The sequence below is a fragment of the Onychostruthus taczanowskii genome, unplaced genomic scaffold (genome assembly GCF_017590055.1).
Source record: "Onychostruthus taczanowskii isolate IOZ18803 unplaced genomic scaffold, ASM1759005v1 scaffold7, whole genome shotgun sequence".
Taxonomy (NCBI): domain Eukaryota; kingdom Metazoa; phylum Chordata; class Aves; order Passeriformes; family Passeridae; genus Onychostruthus; species Onychostruthus taczanowskii.
The window spans coordinates 13,120,965-13,133,311 of record NW_024504786.1 but is presented as its reverse complement, the minus strand read 5'-3'; the positions used below and the strand labels follow the sequence as shown (position 1 = coordinate 13,133,311).

Sequence of the window (12,347 nt, the reverse complement as noted above, 5' to 3'; positions counted from 1 at the left end):
TCTAGATGCTTTGTAGAGGTCACTAAGTGTGGTTATTTAGGAAGGCCATGTGTGTCCTGCAAAGTGCTTGACCTCCATTTAGTTGGTTAATCTCTCTATATGTGGGTGACTGTTTATTTTTTAAAATAAGTTAGTCCCTTCCTGTAAGAAGAAAAATGTCAAACTTGTTTTCATACTGAAGATGCGCTTATTTCTGAAAGCAAAGTTGTCAATTTCAAGAGTTTCCTGAAACTGACAGAAAAGTTACGAACTTCACCTGATTGTTTGTTATGCATTTAGTCAATTAAGGTACTTCAAATGCAGCTCTCCTTCTACATGTGTTGGGTGGTGATCACATTGAATAGATTAATTGATGATGAAGTGGATCCCTGCTGCTTAGTAATTGGCTTTATTATGGAGAAGTGGCTTAGTTCTTTTTAATCCAGTTAAAGTATCTACAGTTATTTCCAGTCAAATTTAAAATGACAGCTCATCCATATAAAATTACTACATGAAAGGCACCATGGCCAATTTCACTTTATTTGTGTTAGGGCCTTGTTTGAATTATACAGCTGGTATGAAATGGATGTGTCTGTTTGTAGAGAGCTGGGTACATTAAGCAGTAACTCCTGTCAAATCAGAAATGAAAGCTTTGGAGAAAAGTCTTCTTGCCTTTATTTTTGATATCATATATAATATGTCGATATTGGTTAGCATTGGAGCCTAAATGTTAGATTTCGGGAAGCACAGACAGAAAAAAGTGGGGCAGTACAAAATCCAACAAAATATATATATTTGTTTATTTTGTCATTTGCTGTTTTCTTCTTTGGACAGTGGAAGGAATTTTACCTTTAAAATTTTAGACATTTTTGCCTTACTTGAATTTCCAGCTTTGTAGAGAGAAAATAGTAATGCCTTTTTTTTTTTTTTTCTTTTTGCTTACTTTTTTGAGTCTTTATTAGACAGGAGATTTTTTTATTAAAAGAATAAATGATAGAATTCTGTTATTGTGGGTCTTTCCAAACAGAGCACCAAATAGTTATTTCTTGTATCTGTTACTAGTACAATGGATCATAATTGTAAAGGTGCTAATTTGTTCCATATTCTTAATTTACACTGCTAGCTCCTGGTATTAATCTGGTTACTTTCTACAGTAAAGGCCATTTATGTTAATAGGATTTGTCAGGTAATTCCTTCCTGAATAATTCTGGCCTTGTTGGCTTTAAAAAAGAAACTGATTAGAAATAAGGCACCCTTATAGCAGAGCTTGGGAAAAAAAATAATGTATTTTCTTTCTAACACATATAGGAGAAAGAAGGTAACTTGGTTCCAAGTTAATAATGTTGAAACAGCCCAGCTTAGGCTCTTAGGTCTGTGGGAGAAGACTTTAGGTGGAAAGAACCCTGGAGGCTGTATTTAATTATGTGTCTCCTTGCACAGACAAAATGGTTATGATTGAAAAACAGATTTTTTTTTTTGTTACAAATGCAATATGCATTTTTTTTTCTCTGTAAAATGTTGAAGTAAATTTTCTTTATAACTCTTTAGGACTGAACTCATAACTGTGTGTTTCTGTAGATGTGTGTATCACCTGCAAATTGTTGAAGAAAAGCATCCCTTTGTAATGTTGGCTCCTGAGGCAGATTTACACCACAGAGCTCTGAATAGTGCCTTCTGAAGAATTTGCAATATTTTTGCTTTTGGGAGGATAACTGTTGGTATTAGTGCCTACCTAATGAGTGGAATCATCTCCTGTATCTGTAGCTGAGAGACATCCTGGTAGGACCGGTGCACTGAAGGTTGCCAGGATCTGGATTGTGCTGTTGTTACTAAAAATGTACTTGAGTTAGCTGTCTGGGTGGAAAATCCTGGTAAGAATCACTGTAAACAATTTCTTTCCAATGTTATGGCAAGTGAAGATGGATCCCATATTCCCACTTAACCTTGATATGTGCCAACTGGAACTTGGCTTAATTCCTATTAAAACTACAGGGCTCTTTCTCCACTTAGACTGTGACCATTATCCTGGTTTCCAAATACATCTTTTGGGGCCGGTGTATGCAAATATTTTGCATGCTTGCGTGTCCCAGGCAAGCTTTCAGCAATACACATAGAGTATACTGGGGGGCAAGTGCTACCTACACCTTTCCTTCCACATGTTACAAATACTATTTTTGAAATTTAATGTTTTTTTCCCAGATGGAAGATGCTTTGTGGTTTACCTGTTTTTCAAGTGCAAGGAGCTGTGGTTTCACAAGGCAGAAGTGCATTGATGTGAAATAACTTGCACAATGTGTGAGATACTAGAATGGTTAGGGATTTGGCAGAAAGATCCCTCTGTTCCCTCTCTCTCCTGCAGAGATGAATCCAGTTTTTAGGGGGTTTTTGGGGAGTTTGTGCACATGCTTTTGGAGGTCAGGGGCTTATTCATGCATTTGTCTTGACTTCATGGGGTGACAATGCCATAAAGACCTGCTGGTGAAAGAAACAACAGGATGTAACACTGTGGAGTGGGAGCAGTTCTGTCAAAATAATTATTGCCTTTTTCAGTTTCTGTTTTGTCCTGAGTAACTGTTTGTATCCTCTGATGGGGAAAATAGGGGCAAAGCTGCTTTTCATGCATGTGAAAGATGCAGTGAGGAGAGGAAATGTTCGTGAGAGCAGCCTGAGCAGACAGTGCCTGGCACGGCCGCGGTGCTCCGCGAGTGCCTTGGTGCAGCTCCAGCGTCTGAGCAGAGCCCCTGTCCTTCATGTGCAGGGTCATTAGTGTTTAAAATATCTGCAGCAAACTCACGCTGCTTTGGAGATGCTGAACTCTTTAAATCTGCTCAGTAAAGTGCTGTTACCCGTGCTCCTGTCTGCAGTGAGCTAGCCCGTGGTGGATGCTCTGAGGATCACCACCAGGGTGAGGAGCGGGCACTGGTCACCCCCTTCACCTCTCGTGCCTGAGCCTTGGGGGGTGTGCTGTAACCACCTCCCGTTTCAATCAGTGCACTGTTTTAAGCAATGTGTTTTCTGTCTTTTGCTCCTACAAAAGTTAATGAATTAATCACAATTTTATTAGTATCAGTGTGTATAGTAACCAAAGAAAGCAAACTATCTTTACAAAATTCTGAGATTTTTTTTTTTTTTACCATTTTAATAATTTCTATATTCCTTGACTCTGAAGCAGTACGTGAGATAGGGACTGCTTCAATTTGATATATCATGAGTTGTTCTCTCAATGCCATTTACAGTTCTGCTCTGAATTTTTATATCAGAACAGGTCTAGAACTGTGCCTGCACCTGAGAAACTTAACAACCTGTGACATCAGTAGAACTGATGTGCAGTGTGTTGAGGATCCAGGTCAGTATCTCTTGTGGATTCTACCACAGAAAAACAGTAGCCTTCTTTCAACTGTTGTTTGCTACAAGAACAGTTTTGAGGTATTTGTGCTCTTCTGTTTTGATTTGCTGCTTTTTCATTTTTAATACATTAGCTCAGTATTTCCATTAGGTGTGAGAGTGGCTTTTTGATGCTTCAGTAGCTTGGTGTAGTAAGCAATTGATATCTTTCTGGCCAACTTAGTCACTTCAACTTGTTGCCCAAAAATAAATTGCAGGTTTTCTGAGTAACTTTAAAGTAACTCAGAAACCCTATCTTAAGCAATGAGGAATGTGACATATATAAGAGAGTAGTCAAATATGCCTGTAAAACAGCATGTGTTGGTGGCAATGGATGTGACAGTGATAAATGTGCCCAAACACATATAAACAGCATTAAACAGGGTCAGACAAGCATGTTTACTGTGCTAAATCACTGCACATGTCTGGCAGGGGCTGTGTTGTAACTGCTTGAGTGTGAGCCCTCTCTTCCCTTGGGGCAGTGTTGTGTAGGGGTCTGCTCGGCTGAGGGGACACTAGTGACTGTCCTGTGGACACGTGCATGGATGGGCTGGCAGAGGGGCCTGGTTTGTGAGGCGTTGTGGGCTCCTCGTGTTTCTGTGGCTGTGGAAAGGCTTTATGCTTTCACACAGCCACAGTGCTGAGCAAAGTAAAAGCTGGCTCTGTACTCAAGCTGAACCCACAGCTGATGTTACACTCAGTTACTTAGGGTGTCAGTTCGTTTTGACTTGGATTGCATTGTCCTCCAAAAGGTTCCTTTTTTTCTGTATTCATACTGCTGAAGTGTCAGAAGGCACAAGGTAAATGTGTTAAAGCCAGTGTAATAGAACAGCCCAGGCTGGAGAGGGCATCAGATGATCATCTTACCCTTCAGTGGAACAAGGAGCCTAAATGAGACACCTTCTCCACCCCATGCAGTTGCAGCTTGGAAACCTGCAGGGGTGAAGTCTCTTCCACATCCCTGTTTGTTCCAGAGCTTGAGTGTTGTCACTGTAAAAGATAAATGTTACATACACATACAAATGGTCAGCTGTGTATATAAAACTGACCATCCCTGTGCTGACCTGGTGCAACAGGTGCCTCTTATGTTTTGTCTTCTCCTGTCACCCTTCTGTAAGGATATTTTGAATGTCTAACTGCTGTTTGCAGCGCAATCTTGTAACTTGGTTGAGAAAAGAGGAGCACCTCGGTTTCTCTGTCAACCTTGTGAGAAAGCTGGGTAGGCTGGGAAGGGAAGTGTTACTGGACTGTGCTGCAACTCCTCCTGCAGCTTGTTCAGAGTTGTCATGTACACTCTTTTAAAATTGCGTGCATACCTCAGCACATTGCTGGCTTTAGTGGAACAACATGTGGCTCAGTGCTGATGGGAATACCATCCTGCATAATACTCAACTGTTAAGTTTCCTCCAGCCGCATATTTCACTTTAACTGTTTGGTGCTGAACGCAGCAGAAGTTGGACACATAAAAGTCATAGTGTTAGATTGACTCTTTGGTTTTAATGAGCTGGGGGGGGAAGTTTAATTTGCTGGCCTGCTTTTCCAAGCCTGTGCCAAGGAGTTTTGACAGAAAGGGGAGATTAATGCTAGAGGCTGCAGTGTGGCAGTGATTGCTATAGAGTGCTCCACGCCAGCCCACCAGTGGGACCGTGCAGTGATTTGCAGTACAAGGGAAGGCTTTGTCTGCTTTTATCAAACACCACATTTCTAACTAGCTGCTTGCCAGAAAAGCACAGCAGGCGTGCTAGAAATAGCCCTTCCCCTGCAAGGGAAGTACTTCCATGAGATGCAGGATTAAATGAATTTTCTTCTGGTCCTCTGGAAAACAGATTCTATGCATTATTCTTAGTAACTGAAACTTCCTTTTATAAAGATACTCTTTTAAGCAACTGTCTTCAAAAGTTACTTAATCCAAACTTCTGTTGAGACTAGAACTAGCCTTTGTAGGGTTTTTCTTGGAAGGGGGCAAGGGAACCAAAACCACAGCAGATGACTTTGGTCAAAGACCATATTGCCTGATTTAGCTGTTAAGGCTTGGTGAAATATAAAAAGTACATTACAGTCCAATGGTGGAAATTAATTTGAATGCACAAAGCACTTGTAAGAATCACTTGCTGTGGGCTTGGAGTGATTTATTTAGAATTAATGTAGTAAGTCCTTGGCAAATCTGAAGGAGAAACCCCTTTAAAGTATGGTTTACTAAGCATCTTGTGAAAACAACTCTTCTTTCTTTCTTTTTATATGCTGTAAACAGTCTCCTTTTCCATGGCTAGTAAAGAGGAATGATGGATGGATAAAGGTGTTTGAGTCTCTGTGAGCTGCCTGGGCTAATTGCTTCACACAGGGTTGGTGTGTTTAGGGGCTCTATAGAAGCCCAGCCTGCACAGGCAAGGCTACCCAGTCCTCTTGGGAGCTGCTAACATTTGAAAATGGTGACTGGGATGGCAGTTGCTAGCAAGAGGCACTCTAAGGAGAGGAAAAGTGACTCTAAGTGAAAGTAATTTTATTAATATCTATCTGTCATTCTGGCCTCAGCTTTCCTCCTGCGTGGTTTCCTACCTCAGGTAAATTGATCAATTTCCTTACAGTTATTACTGCCTCATGCTGGTAAAAGTGAGTGTGGCTTGAGAAAATCTTGGTATTTGCATTTCCTTGAGTATTAGAGCATGAGGTGAGCCACAGGTTCCTGTCTGTGTGCAGTACTGGCTTATGTCTAATTGTGTTCCTTAATTAGCTGTTCTTTACTGCTGAATTGAAGGAGTGTTGTTGGTTTGGTTTTTTTCTTTTGCTCTTTTTAGCAGCAGTGCTTGTTGGGGTTTTTTTTTGGTACCTTGAAAGGGACGTGATTTCCTTTGAGAATGTCACTTGGGAACTGTCTAACTTTAAACACTCTTGTGGGGTGGTAGTGCCAGGAAACATGGAAGGTTGCTGGCTGGCAGTGAAATGAGGCAGTGCAGGATGCAGCTTTTCGAAGGAATAAATCTAACATCATGCTGTAGAAAGGAGGAGCTGAGAGAAATGAAAGAAAAGGTGTGAGACTGCCTGCATCTACGCAGGAGAGATTTAGGGCTCTTTGAGGTACTAGAGGGACACAAAGAGCCACATTCTTTACTAGAGACAAGTGTCTTTCCTCTAGACATAAGAGGAGTGGCAATGCTGATGTGTTGGCTGTGTAGCTAACTGCTCTGTAGACAAGGGTGCCTTTGCCATATTTCCAGGATTTTTTCAGTAAGTCTTGTTTCCTTGCACTTGTGCCCCAGGAATGTGGCTGTGTGTTCGTGTGGGGGATGCAGCGCAAATGGGTCGAGCTGAATGCAGAGGGTGCAATTGCTCATTTGTTTATATGTAGTTTCTGGCCCTTTCATCTCCATAAAGCAGAACAAATCTGGCTTTTGACAATGAATTGCCAAGTTTGGCTGAACAAGTCAGCAGGGCACAGCTTTCTGAACGCTTATGAACATCTGACTGAATGAGTGATGTTTGTCTGAATGAATTGTACTTATCAGGTTATGACAAATGGTACATGTTTTCCGCAAGTTCAGGATTTACTTTTTCATTGCCAAGAATTGCAGTTTGAAAATTAATATTCCTTCTCTTTTCTTCTAAAGGGTTTGGAGCTGCTCTTGCACGCAAGCCTGATATACCCTCCACAGAGGTTTCTCCTCCAAGTCCCAGTCCCCTGAAAAAAAGCGGATCAATCAACTGGCCTTTCCCTGATAGAATTAAATCTCCCAGGACTGTGAGGAAGCTTTCCATGAAAATGAAAAAGCTGCCAGAGCTGAGCAGAAAGCTGAGTGTGAAGGGAAGTTCAAGCCATAGTAGTTCAGATAATCCTCCTTCCCTGCTGAAAAGTAGCTGCCGGGATACAAGCCATACAGTGTCTTTGCCTTCTTCTGGAAACTCAACCACAGCTGCCAGCAGGAATGTGATAAGCCGTTACCATCTTGACAGCAGTGTGTCCTCACAACACACCTACAAAAAGAAGAGCTCAAGGAGCTCCAAATCCTTCAACAAAGGTGGTTACCTCAGTGATGGTGATTCTCCTGAACTTATAACAAAATCAGGTAAACACAGACATGACACCAAGTGTGGGAAAGGAAAGGAGAGCCTTCCAAGTAATAGTGGTAAACCTGAAATAGATATCGATGCCTTCAGACACTACAACTTCTCTGATCAACCCAAGTGCTCTCAGTACATCTCTGGACTCATGAGCATTCACTTTTATGGTGCTGAAGACTTAAAGCCACCACGAATAGACTCAAAAGATGTCTTTTGTGCAATACAGGTTGACTCAGTAAACAAAGCAAGGACTGCCCTGCTCACATGTAGGACAACATTTCTTGACATGGACCACACATTCAACATAGAAATCGAAAATGCTCAGCACTTAAAGCTGGTGGTGTTCAGCTGGGAACCCACCCCACGGAAAAACAGAGTGTGTTGTCATGGAACTGTGGCTCTTCCCACTCTCTTTCGGGTCACCAAAACGCATCAGCTGGCTGTCAAACTGGAGCCCAGGGGGCTCATTTATGTCAAGCTGTCACTCATGGAGCAGTGGGAGAACTCTCTCGATGGCCTTGACGCAGACCGTGAGCCTGTGATGTTTGGGGTAGATGCTCGGAAAGTTGTAGAGAAGGAAAATGCAGGCTTGATGGTGCCACTTTTGTTGCAGAAATGCATTCTGGAGATTGAAAAGAGAGGCTGTCAGGTACTGTGCATATTTTAATCTCTTTTGTCAATATTTCTGTGTTGAGATAGCTGTTGTTGCAGTGAGTGAAATAGTGAGTGAAAATGGGGGAAATTAAAAACATCTTTACAAGTCTTTTTTCGTTTGCTGCTTGTATGTGGTGAACACTGGCAGTTGTAATGTGGGAGGAATAACAGGGCTGTGTGCAATCAGCACTTCCAGCTTGGCCTCTCTAGAGGAGGAGTACACTTGCTCACAGGAGTTGCTCCCAGCAGAGCTTTAGGAGTGGGGATAGTGAAACAAACCTGCAGCCCCCAGTGTGTAGAGTCACCCTCAGAAAGCAGAGATCAGTTGAGAACTTGAGAATGTTTGACCCCTGAGACATGGGTCAGTCTGTAGGAACACACATCTAAATGCAAAAATGATATGGTTCACTGTTTGCTCAAATCCAAAGCTGGGACACAGTGAGCCCATCTTTTTGTGCAGTCTGAAGCCAGTGTGCCTAAGACCCATCTCTGTGATCACTTTGTACACAGCATTAGGATGAGGATGAGTCCCTGAGGGGCTGAATTAGTTCTTTGCCCACACCACTGCTCCTTGTCTTTCTTTAGGTTGTTCTCAAAATTGGGAGTGCTGCAAAGCAAAAGTGCCCAGTGTCTTTTTTTCATGCCATTATTGGTTGATGTAATCTAATGAACAAAAATATGTATGAGAAATGAGGTATGGAAATAAATCACTGGTTATGGGTGCTAGACAAGAGGTCTATGAAGAAGGACTGTGCACAGTCCTAAGCTCAGATGTTCCCCATGGCAATTAGTTTGAAACTGGTGGGAGGACTCTTGCCTGCTATTCCACAGCAAACGTGAGCCCTCCTTGTCTTTTGCACCTGTTCTCACTCAGGTGAAATTGAGAAGTAGTCACACCTACCAGTGTTGCTATTTTAAATTGCTGACAGGTTGGATATGCTTGCAGGTGTGATGAGATTAGCTCTGCTGTTTATAACCCAGGTCATGAACTATAGAGGGAAATGGAACTTCCATGTGGCTCTTTTGCTGAAAGTCATTGCTGGTATTAGCTGTGTGATTTTTCTTGTGGATACTTCTCCTAACATCCAGTCACTGGAAAAAAGAAGTTTCATTCTTTCTAGTGTATGTGTCCTATGGTTTCAGCACTTTATTATAGGCTTATTTGTACCTAGTCATGCAAATGATATTGGGTAATCAAGGCAACACTGGTAATGAAGCAATTGGGATTTGAGTTATCTGAACGTACCTGATGCTTTTGAACATGAAATCTATTTTTGTATTTGCACAGAGAGAACCAAATCTGCAAAATATACAGTTAACTTCTTCTTTTAACCACATGTTTGTCCGACATTTTTGACTTTCCTATAGAGTGCAAATACTGTGATGGTGCATAAGCTCCACCTGAATTTCAGATGTGGCATTAGGAAACTTTAAAAGAAATGGTCTTAGGCAGAATGGGAAATTGTCTTGAGAACGGGGCAGTACAAATTCCATTGAGTAACTTTCCAATTCATATATGACCAGAAAAATACTTTTGCTTGCATACCTTCATTCTCATGGTCTTGAGACAGTACAGGTGGGGTTCTTTTGTTTGGTTTGGTTTTGGATAATTTTTTGCCTTGAGTCCATGGTAGTTTTGAATTAATCTTTTACTGCTCATAAAATTAATTCGTCTTTTACTGCACACCTACCGATAATGCTAATTAAAATAAAATTAATATTTCTAAGAATTAGTTTTGTAAGATCATAGTACTACTTTGCATAAATGGTGCTGATGAAAATTAAAAATAAGGATAAAATGGAACATTTCAGTACATGAAAGCACACGATTTAACTGGCTGCTTAGTTCAAGAATGGTGTGGGTTTCACTCCCATCACCTTAAGCATGCTAAATAATAGCTGTTTTGCAGAAAACTTTCTATATAATTTGAAACACATGGAAGTCAGCATCTTTTCAACTTTAAAACAACATATTATAGGTGTAATAATGGAGTAGTAATAATTTTCTTGAAACTCTGGTTAAGGGTATAAAAATAAATTTTTATTTTTTTACTACATAATGTAGTACTGTAGGAAAATGCTTTCACTTATTTTCAGTTTGTGTTGGTTTGTTAATTGATTTGTAACTTTCCTCATTTTTAGTATGGAGTCAGTTTGTATGACTTTTTCTTCTGGTAATGATTAATTACTGTATTTGTACTGCAGTTTTGCTTACATAAAGCTCTAAACACTTCTTACTTCTTTTTGCTGAAGTTTGAATTCTATTTTGTATAATTAAACAATTATGCCAGGAAAAATAATGATGATCTAAGTAGGGTGAAAAGCAAATATATATTTAATCTGTATTTCTTTCCTGATTCTGCATAAAAGCAAAACATTAAGCAATTCCAGTTTAGAACTTGTGTTATGTCAATAAAACACTGCTCAGCGCATTGACTGTTGAGAAAACAGGAGCATCCTTCTCTGGCTGCTCCCAGCCCCCGTGTCCTGAGAGGTGTCTGATCCTGTGTGGGTGATGGGACAGCCTAACTGGGGAATGTAGCAAACCGAGCTGCATTCCCAAACAGCTGCTGCTGCTGGGCTCTGGTGGCACAGCACAGGATGCAGTTACAGCTGCTGCTGTGGGGCTCTGGTGGCACAGCACAGGATGCAGTTACAGCTGCTGCTGTGGGGCTCTGGTGGCACAGCACAGGATGCAGTTACAGCTGCTGCTGTGGGGCTCTGGTGGCACAGCACAGGATGCAGTTACAGCTGCTGCTGTGGGGCTCTGGTGGCACAGCACAGGATGCAGTTACAGCTGCTGCTGTGGGGCTCTGGTGGCACAGCACAGGATGCAGTTACAGCTGCTGCTGTGGGGCTCTGGTGGCACAGCACAGGATGCAGTTACAGCTGCTGCTGTGGGGCTCTGGTGGCACAGCACAGGATGCAGTTACAGCTGCTGCTGTGGGGCTCTGGTGGCACAGCACAGGATGCAGTTACAGCTGCTGCTGTGGGGCTCTGGTGGCACAGCACAGGATGCAGTTACAGCTGCTGCTGTGGGGCTCTGGTGGCACAGCACAGGATGCAGTTACAGCTGCTGCTGTGGGGCTCTGGTGGCACAGCACAGGATGCAGTTACAGCTGCTGCTGTGGGGCTCTGGTGGCACAGCACAGGATGCAGTTACAGCTGCTGCTGTGGGGCTCTGGTGGCACAGCACAGGATGCAGTTACAGCTGCTGCTGTGGGGCTCTGGTGGCACAGCACAGGATGCAGTTACAGCTGCTGCTGTGGGGCTCTGGTGGCACAGCACAGGATGCAGTTACAGCTGCTGCTGTGGGGCTCTGGTGGCACAGCACAGGATGCAGTTACAGCTGCTGCTGTGGGGCTCTGGTGGCACAGCACAGGATGCAGTTACAGCTGCTGCTGTGGGGCTCTGGTGGCACAGCACAGGATGCAGTTACAGCTGCTGCTGTGGGGCTCTGGTGGCACAGCACAGGCTGCAGTCGCTGGTCCCTGGCAGGCAGTGCTGATGAGGGCTGTTGTTTGTGCTTGCAGGTGGTGGGGCTGTACCGGCTCTGTGGCTCCGCAGCGGTGAAGAAAGAGCTTCGAGAGGCGTTTGAGAGGGACAGCAAGGCTGTTACTCTCTGTGAGAGCCAGTACCCAGATATTAATGTCATAACAGGTAACATTTACTTGTGTTTTTTCTTCCAACAGACTTGTGCCATGTTCCTCATGTACCTTTAAAAGGGGGAAAATTGTGCTTTGAACTCTTTTTCTGTTGTCATTTTAACAAGCTTTTAACTTCCCCTGAAATCTGCTGCTGGGCTCTGGTGGCACAGCACAGGATGCAGGTACAGCTGCTCTGCTGGGCTCTGGTGGCACAGCACAGGCTGCAGTCGCTGGTCCCTGGCAGGCAGTGCTGATGAGGGCTGTTGTTTGTGCTTGCAGGTGGTGGGGCTGTACCGGCTCTGTGGCTCCGCAGCGGTGAAGAAAGAGCTTCGAGAGGCGTTTGAGAGGGACAGCAAGGCTGTTACTCTCTGTGAGAGCCAGTACCCAGATATTAATGTCATAACAGGTAACACATTTACTTGTTTTTTCTTCCAACAGACTTGTGCCATGTTCCTCATGTACCTTTAAAAGGGGGAAAATTGTGCTTTGAACTCTTTTTCTGTTGTCATTTTAACAAGCTTTTAACTTCCCCTGAAATCTGGCTGGGAATGAGGGCAGTTGTTCTGGGGATGTAAGTATGGATGAAGCAGCAGTGATTTTTAGGGAGGGGAGGACATGGGAGGACCC

The 12,347-nt window shown here is 42.9% G+C and overlaps 1 protein-coding gene across 1 annotated transcript in view; it reads left to right on the top strand.

The window, feature by feature from the left end:
* Nucleotides 1-12,347, top strand: part of SYDE2 (synapse defective Rho GTPase homolog 2) — a 28,115-nt gene that overhangs the window by 5,588 nt on the left and 10,180 nt on the right. Inside the window, exons 3-4 of the mRNA XM_041421591.1 lie at nt 6,969-8,068; nt 11,607-11,733. Of these exons, the coding sequence (XP_041277525.1) occupies nt 6,969-8,068; nt 11,607-11,733 (1,227 nt within the window). The remainder of the gene's footprint in view (nt 1-6,968; nt 8,069-11,606; nt 11,734-12,347) is intronic.